The sequence below is a fragment of the Nuphar pumila genome, chromosome 17, assembly GCF_984573655.1.
Source record: "Nuphar pumila chromosome 17, dmNupPumi1.hap1.1, whole genome shotgun sequence".
Lineage (NCBI taxonomy): Eukaryota > Viridiplantae > Streptophyta > Magnoliopsida > Nymphaeales > Nymphaeaceae > Nuphar > Nuphar pumila.
The window spans coordinates 35,333,782-35,342,866 of NC_143265.1; the positions used below are offsets into that span (position 1 = coordinate 35,333,782).

General features: G+C 41.6%; 1 protein-coding gene across 2 annotated transcripts; it reads left to right on the forward strand.

Annotated features, from left to right (window-relative positions):
* Positions 1 to 229: 229 nt before the first annotated feature.
* Positions 230 to 3,834, forward strand: TOC1 (CCT motif -containing response regulator protein). 2 transcript variants are annotated; one of them, XM_089993951.1, is made up of 7 exons: positions 230 to 529; positions 986 to 1,338; positions 1,484 to 1,645; positions 1,739 to 1,872; positions 1,984 to 2,154; positions 2,351 to 2,432; positions 2,532 to 3,834. In XM_089993951.1, the coding sequence occupies exons 2-7, from the start codon at positions 1,194 to 1,196 to the stop codon at positions 3,560 to 3,562; spliced, it is 1,725 nt and encodes a 574-aa protein (XP_089850077.1). In that variant the 5' UTR covers positions 230 to 529; positions 986 to 1,193; the 3' UTR covers positions 3,563 to 3,834. The 2 variants fall into 2 exon arrangements, with proteins under 2 accessions (XP_089850077.1, XP_089850078.1); XM_089993952.1 differs by lacking the exon at positions 986 to 1,338 and having other exon boundaries at positions 394 to 529.
* Positions 3,835 to 9,085: the final 5,251 nt, after the last annotated feature.

Sequence of the window (9,085 nt, forward strand, 5' to 3'; positions counted from 1 at the left end):
TTATAATCAAACGGTGAATGCATCTGACAGCTCAACCCAATATGTGGTAGCCATTTGTGCCAAAAGAAAGAAAGTGGAGTTTGTCAGCTATCAAGCGCTCCAGCGTCGCCACAATAAAAGCACCCTAAAAGCAGAATTGGAGAAACCATGGGCCGCAATCCTCCCCCTGCAAGCACGCACCATCTCGCGTCCTTCGGGCCTCTTCTTCCGTCTCCTTGCGTTTTTCATTGATTGCGCGACTAATATCGAAGAGAAAATCTCACTCGTTTCTTCCTTGTTTTTTTTCTCCCTTGTCTTCTTTACCAATCTCTTCCTGTTCATGCTGAGCGACCCAAAAGGGAAAAAGGGGTTGCGCGCGTTCTTTGACATGAAATGTTCGAATAGTTTACGTTCCTCCTTGTCACAGTGAGACCATGACGATAAGAGCTTGACGAAGATATTGAAGAAGAGGAAGAAGAGAGAAGAGGCTCTCCTTCCGTTCGAAGTGACGCTCTCTGTCGCTTCCTCGTATTTTTGTCTTTTGTTTTAGGTAAGTCCCCATCTGGTATTCCCAAATCTGTTTGTTTCTCTTGTAGCGAACCTGCAAACGTCGTGCCTTGTCAATCAGTGTTAACGAATTAGGTTTCCTCTTATTTCATAGAAGTTGATTTAATATCCCCCTTGGGTTCGTGACTCTACGTTCTCTGAGAGTTTTAAAGAACGAACGGAGAAAAAAAGAAGAGAAGGTTTACTCCTTTGCTTTTCCGATCTTGGCTGGTGCTCCTAAAGCACGAGAGTCGAGTTTTTATTTGCGTTTTTTTTTTTAAAATCAATTACCTGGTTATGAAAGGCTTACCCCTGAATGGGGTTGGTCTCTCGAATCATATCGTGAATGGTGGATTTGTTGATGATCGATTCCCGACAAAAGGAGCTTCCTGACTCCAACTGAAGGTTTTCCTGTTAAGGGTGAGTTTTTCTGCTAGGAAAGTGTGCTTTTGCCTTGCAGGTGACCCGAACCCCAGGAATCGAAAGGAATACATTCTCATGGGATGGAATTTATGAGTCTGTAGTAAAGTGAAGATGGTTTCTGGAGGACCACCTTGCAATTGATCCTGCTTTGGTCGATGGTCGATGATCCCTTGCATCTGGAAATGCACCTGCTTCCCGTGGAAGGGATTATTAGTTCCGGATTTGTGGATTTTATGTGAGGGGTTATGTCTCACAGGAGTGATAGATTCAACGAGGATTCGGCCAGCAGTCAATTCCTTGACCGAAGCAAGGTCAGGATTCTGTTGTGCGACAATGACACGGAGAGTTGCCAAGAAGTTCTTGGATTGCTCTGCAAGTGCTCCTACCAGGGTATGATCAATTACCCATTGATATTTCCACTTGCTTTCTCCTTCTCTTCTTGCCCGTCAGTTTCTAACCAGCCATACATATTGACAACCTGTTCATTTAAATTCCTTCTTATTGATGATGAAAATATTCTGTCTTGTATTCCCAGTAACTGCCGTCAAGACCCCGAGGCAGGTCATCGATACCCTAAATGCCCAAGACCAGGACATTGATATTATACTCTCAGAGGTTGATCTTCCTGTGGCGAAAGGCTTTAAGATGTTGAAGTATATCATGAGGGAAAAGGAACTTAGGCGAATACCCGTCATTAGTATGTTTGCTTCCAAGTCCATAACTCTGGAATCTTTGCAGCCTTTTCTGATAGTCTCTATCAAAACTGTTGTTGTTTCTTTTTTTCTTTCAGTGATGTCTGCTAAAGATGAGGTCTCTGTCGTTGTCAAGTGCTTGAGGCTTGGTGCTTCAGACTACCTAGTGAAACCAATGCGTACTAATGAGCTGCTGAACCTATGGACTCACATGTGGAGGAGGAGGCGAATGGTTGTTTGGAATATCTGACATCAGTTGCTTTCCTAGTCAAGGATTCTAATTGAAATGTTACCATGAATTTCTGTGCAGTACTAATCTAGTTGTTCTAATTCATCTTGGCAGCTTGGGCTTGCAGAGAAGAACATTCTAAACCATGAAATTGATCTACTTGCGTCTGATCCAAGTGACACAAATACAAATAGCACTACCCCATTCTCGGATGACACAGATGACAAGAAATCCAGAAGGAATGCATTACCAGAAGCAAGCACATCCAACCATCATGAATGCGAGGTAGGTTTGATAGGGAACTTTGCTTTTGACAAGATATTTTTTTTTCCTCTGAACGTGCGTTATGAATGCTTTTAGTCAGCACTTCTTGGGCATGGGCTCGAAGAGAACCCACCTGTTGTTCCCTGGGCATGCCGATATTGTTGGAACTTTTTATTTGAAAGCCTTGTAAATATGCATATCACATTTTCTTTGGCAGTCAAATGCTGCTTCTGGGGAACCTCAACTCGAGCGTTCAGCAGAGCATCAGACTCGAGTGTCAGGAATTACCAGTCAGCAAGGTGCGCGCAGTCTTCTGCTTGCTTAAGTTGCTCTTCTTCTTTTTCTTTTTCTTTCCTCAAAATTGTGATGCTATCTTCACCAAAGAATGATATTATCAGGAGCATTATCATGCCCAAGAAGGAGCGAGCTCAAGGTTGGAGGGTCATCAGCCTTCTTTACGTATATCAGGTCAAATGCTCCAGCAAACACAGCTCCTGACTTTAGATGTTCAAACAAAGCTATGTCAATAGCAGAAAATCTTAGCTACAGGGAAAAGTCCCCTGTTGTGAGCCAAATGGTGGATGATCCTGAAGCATTGATATCTAGGGAATCTAGGATTGATTTTTCCACTACCAGATCTGATGTTGATGCCAACCTTGATGATATGGCACTTGTCATGCCTAAATCTTCTGAATTTTTTCAAGGATCGCAACTGTCTGGTGAAGAGGGATCTGGGATGCAGTTGTCTTCTACTAATCATGGCAGAGTCTCACATTATAACTATTCACGTGGTTGGTTCTCTCCTAGAGAACAGGGACCTGGGGTCCAGTTATACTCTGGCAGTCCCAGCATCCCTGATGTTGCTGGCTCTCAGTCAGTTACTCGGTCACCACTTTATATGCCAGGAACGCTAAAACCAATTGCGAGTCAATCTTCTGCTCAAATATTTCAAGGAAGCTTGAAAGAGCAGCCAAATCATGTTCCTTCAAGCTTGTTGCAGGGTTATAATGGTCTTCCACGATGCCTTGCTGTGCCACTTATGGCACCCATTTCATATTATCCACTTGGGATAAGCATGCAATCAGCACAGTTGGAAACAGTGCACGCTTGGCTGCCCACCGCTAACTCTTCAGTTCCTGAAGCGAAGCCTGGCTGTTTAGCAAGGAGAGAAGCTGCATTAGTCAAATTTAGGAACAAAAGGAAAGATCGCTGCTTTGACAAAAAAATTCGGTATGTAAACCGGAAACGACTTGCTGAAAACAGGCCACGAATCCGTGGCCAGTTTGTTAGACAGGCTTATGATGTAGAAACTCATTCTGGCGGACACACAGTCACAAACGACTCTGATGTTGATGAAGATGAAGATGAAGATGAAGATGAAGATGGACCTGTTTCAAGTGAACTAGGAGCGGATTCTGCACCTGAGTGAATCCGAACTTTAGTCTGCAGTTCATTTGGTTGTACTTGTTCAGATTTTCAAAATTAGACGACTTCCCTGCATTTTTATCTTCACGTGAAATTTCTCATTTAGTAAGTTCTCTTATTCATTACTTTATCCAGGTTTACATGCATATGGAAGCAGGATTTGAATATTTTTCTTGATGGAGAATGAAGCTGCCAGCACATATTGTTTACTTTTTTACAAGTATCGGCTACCTGTCATTTATGTGAAGTGTTGGCAATGCTTGTCATTTTCACTTTTCACTTTTTTATATTCCCACTTAATTCTTTAAGCCAAGAATGCTAACAGTAAATACTAGATGATTTCACTTGTGTCGTTAAGCCTCTCTTTAGCTTTACTGTTTTTTTTTTCTTTCTTTCTGCTTTAACAATATACAGTATAACCAGCACATTCAGTTAGGTGTTTAAGTTTGGACAAAAGTTGCCACATTTAGATTGTTTAAGGAAGCCTTAATATTGTATCTAGCAGAAAATCTTAGCTACAGCCAAAAGTCCCCTGTTGGGCATGTCAATAGCAGAAAATCTTAGCTACAGCTAAAAGTCCCCTGTTGTGAGCCAAATGGTGGATGATCCTGAAGCATTGATATCTAGGGAATCTAGGATTGATTTTTCCACTACCAGACGCCAACCTTGATGATGTGACACTTGTCATGCCTAAATCTTCTGAATTTTTTCAAGGATCGCAACTGTCTGGTGGATAGGGGATCTGGGATGCGGTTGTCTTCTACTAATCATGGCAGAGTCACATTATGACTATTCACGTGGTTGGTTCTCTCCTAGTGAACAGGGACCTGGGGTTGTTCAGTTATACTCTGGTAGTCCCAGCATCCCTGATGTTGCTGTCTCTCAGTCAGTTACTCGGTCACCACTTTTTATGCCCAGGAACGCTAAAACCAATTGCGAGTCAATCTTCTGCTCAAATATTTCAAGGAAGCTTGAAAGAGCAGCCAAATCATGTTCCTTCAAGCTTGTTGCATGGTTATAATGGTCTTCCACGATGCCATGCTGTGCCACTTATGGCACCCATTTCATTTTATCCACTTGGGATAATCATGCAATCAGCACAGTTGCAAACAGTGCACGCTTGGCTGCCCGTCGCTAACTCTTCAGTTCCTGAAGTGAAGCCTGGCTTTAGCAAGGAGAGAAGCTGCATTAGTCAAATTTAGGAACAAAAGGAAAGATTGCTGCTTTGACAAAAAAATTTGGTATGTAAACCTGAAACGAATTGCCGAAAACAGGCCATGAATCCGTAGCCAGTTTGTTAGACAGGCGAAAGGGGGTTTACACAGGAACCATTGATTTGGAGATCAAACGGTTCCTGTTTGTTCAAACCACCAAACGTAGTTTGCCGGTTTACATATTCTAACCATCATATAAAAAGAGAGAGCTGAACATATTAGGTCTCATTTCTCATTCTGCCCTGTTCTGCCCCATAGTTTTTAAGTGTTTTATGATAGATCTGAACCATTAAATGTGTTTATCATGCTCAATTTAGTTGGAATTGACTCTTGGATCATGTTTTTTTGACAAAAAACATTTTTATGAGTAGGAAAAAACTGATACTTTCATAGCCATTGATTTTGCATCACCAGAAAAACCTGTGTACAAGTCAGATTTTAGTGATCCAAAAGTGGGTTCCCACTAAACAAAACCTATGGATCACATTTGTGGTGTTGGATGTGAGAAAAAATACAAAAAAAACAATCATTTTTGAGGGGCAGAACGAGAAAAGTGGGTAGGAGCGCATTATATATATATATATATATATATATATATATATATATATATATATATATGTGTGTGTGTGTGTGTGTGGGGGGGGGGGGGGGGGTGGGGTGGAGTGGTGGTGGTGGGGGGGGGGGGGGGGTTGAGTGGGGGGATGAAAACCTACAAAATACGAAACCTACTAAATGAAAAGTGCTATTGGATTTTCATGAATTTTGGATGTTTTTCAAAATTTTGGCAGTATAATTGTGATCTGTATGCTTGTTTTTACATTATTCACTTCTTGGAACATTTGATTCTGATGCGGGAATAGGTTTTTATAAGGTTTCAAAAATCAACATCCTATAATTCTCTACAAAATACAAAACCTACTAAATGAAACATGCTATTAGATTTTCATGAATTTCTGATATTTTTCAAAATTCTGGTCATATAGATTTGATCTATATACTTGTTTTTATATGATTCACTTCTTGCAACATTTGATTCTGATGCATGAATAGGTTTTTATAAGGTTCCAAGAATCAACAGCCTACAGTTTTCATAAATTTTTTAGGCTCCAAATACCATATATGCTTTCTTCATTTATGCCCAAAACTTCTTTCTAAACAATTTATACACATCTTTCTCAAAGACAATAAGCCATTTTTTTCAAAAAAAATTCACTGCTTCCTTCCCCCTTTTTCCCTATTTTTTTTCTGAGGAACCCTAATGAATCTCCCTTTTACGATTGAAATAAAATTATATACATGTTTTTTCCATGAATTTCCTTTCAAAATATCAAATGATTACTCTGTTATGCCCTGTTTCCTGCTCACACCAGATATGATTTTTTTTTCAAGAACAGCCCATTGAAATCTTTGAATTCTTCTGCAGATTTCGTTCATTGTTCCTTTTCTTCTTCAAAAGCTATGATCAAATTTTAATATCTATGTGCCAAAAATTTTATCATTTTGCACAAAAACCCTTGCCACATTTTAAGGTTGGGTTAACCTTGCTGTGACATCCTACTAACAACCCCGTTCCTTATCCAATTTTATATCCTTGCTTCTATATTTCAACTTTTTCCTTAGTTATTTTCTTACTTTTGCAAATAAAACTCTTTCAGCTTTTTAGTTTTTGTTTTTATTTTTATTTTTTTGTTTTAATTTCCTATCTTGATATTTTCCAAAATATTGGCTTAAAAACTCTTTATTGATGCTCCTTTTCTTTTTGGAAACATTTTGTTCTCTCTCTCTCTCTCTGTTTTTTTTTTTTTTCAGGCGAGCATCACCAGCCACGGGAGTGCCTAGTTCTGAAGAAGTGCATTATCCTCCCGAAGACAAAGAGGAATACCATGATGAGATGCTCCCTTATCGACACATGCTCTATAGTTCCACCCTCGACCTCATTAATCAAGTGAGGAGGATCTGGGAGGGTGGAAGATTGAAGAACCCAGGATCTTTGATTCCTTGGAAACAAACCCATCACGACATTTTCCACCCATGGGAAAGCAATCAAGACATTTCTGGTTTTATCTTCACGAGTCAGATGGACGGTCCGAGGCACCTTGGACAGTTTTCTGTTCAAGGTCCTTGGAACTGATCCACTCTCCGTACTCTCAATCATGTATTTTTGTTAAACATACTTTTAGTCAATAGGAATGCTGACCACTTAGAGTAGGGGCAGAGTCGGGGTGGGTGCGCACATGCTCACCATGACCCACAAAAATCCCCCAAGGGGATAGTGCCCACCCTGACCCGCATTCGATGTGGCCAGTGCCCCACCCAAAGGGGTCCGATAGCCCGCCCTCTCTCTCTCTCTCTCTCTCTCTCTCTCTCTCTCTCTCTCTCTCTCTCTCTATCTCTCAACCCAGAGCACAGGCTGCACAAGCCCTTGCACTCTAGCCATCCCTGCAACTGGATGACCCTAAAGGGCAGGTTGCACAGGCCCACAACAGTCCCCACAACCCCTCTCACCCTCTGGCCCTCCCAGTGACCCCACACCGCAGCTGCGTAGTCCCACAGGGCTCCTCACAACCCCTCTCACCCTTCAGCCCTCCCTGCGACCCCACAGGCCCATTGCCCAGTCACCCACACTCAGAGGACCCGGTGCCCCCACTCCCTCTCTTGCCCTCTGGCTCTCCCTGCGATCCCATAGCCACAGAGCATAGGGCCCTGAAGGTTCTTCTACGTACCTTTTTGATGAAACAGAAACGGAAAAATCCCAATCGTTGATGCTCGTTTTGCTCAACGGATGCGTTCCCTCACTTGGAGAGAACGATAAATTCACAGTTCAAATGCCCTCCGATTCTCAAATGTCACCGTCTTCTTCTTGTTTCTTTCCACTGTGCACATTCACTCAGTGTGTACATTCACAGCCAACGTATACAACCCCTCTCTCTCACTCTGTTTCTCTCTATTTTTTCTGCTACACTTTTTTTTTTCTCTGTTTTTTCCCAAATGAGAGAGAGCCTCAGAAAATGGGGAGTGGGTGGTTTCCAAAACCGTCCCCTCCTCAAATGGTGGGCCGGGTCTGGATCTCGCCCATCATGGGCGGACCCGGTACCCAACCCATCATTCTCCCACTCGCACATGATGGGAAGAGATCTTAGAAGAAGGAACACCAAACATGTTCATATGGTGAATAACATCGGGTATTCATACTAGCAAATGGACCGTGCGACCCGTGAGCTTAGGGAGTGGAGACATATTATGTACCGGTTAGTGTAACATAATAGCCTAAACCTGCAAACAATAAGATAACACAAGGTATACATACGTGGTCGACTTATAGTCATGGTGCTACATACGTGGTATGACTCACGTATTACGGCAAGACTTTCTCACTCCAGTGAGTGTATGCATACACCATAAATTCTTTGTCGTACAGATCTTTATTAGTTCAGTTCCTCCCCGAGAAACTAACTTGAGTCCTTCAGGAAGCACATTCCCATGCAATGTCTATCCAAGTCCTCAGATCTGGTCAACCAAGTTACCCTTGACATTTAGATATCAAGGTCGCTCTCTCCATATAGTTAAATATACACAAGACCTCATCCTAACCCGGTTAGGGCGATGTATCCCATATACGTATATATGACAGATATCATAACTCATTGTACTCCCACTCTTTTGAGTTATTATCACATGATATCCCCAAAATCCGACATGCTTCCTAATTCAGCAATCCTGAATTTTGTTACATCTCATCTCAGCCCACCCACAATCAACGTCTGAGGCGATAAATCCGTGTGAGAAGATTTATCTCAAACCTGGTAGCATACTCATATAGATGTGCAACATGTTATACAATGATCATAGAAAGAAAATATGAATAACATTAGCATATCAAATCTTACAAATACCTATAGATTTTACATGTTTAACATAAGAATCCCTATTGATTGGCTTAGTAAAGGGATCTGCCACCATATCTTGGGTATTAACATATGTCAAGGCAACCTTGCCTTTAGATATAATATCGCGCATATACTTGCATCTCGTATCAATATGTTTGGTTCTATTGTGAAACTTGGGATCCTTAGCAAACACAATTGCCGCTTGATTATCACAGAATAAAGTCACTGACAATTTTGCTTCAGAAGAGAGTCCCAAATGTTTGATGAATCTCCTTAACCAAACACATTCCTGCACTGCGAACGAGCCTGCAACAAATTCAGCTTCCATTTTGGACAAGGCTACACACGTCTGTTTCTTGCTACACCAAGATATAGCACCATTGTTCATCAAGAACACATAGCCAAACGTAGACTTATGCTAATCAG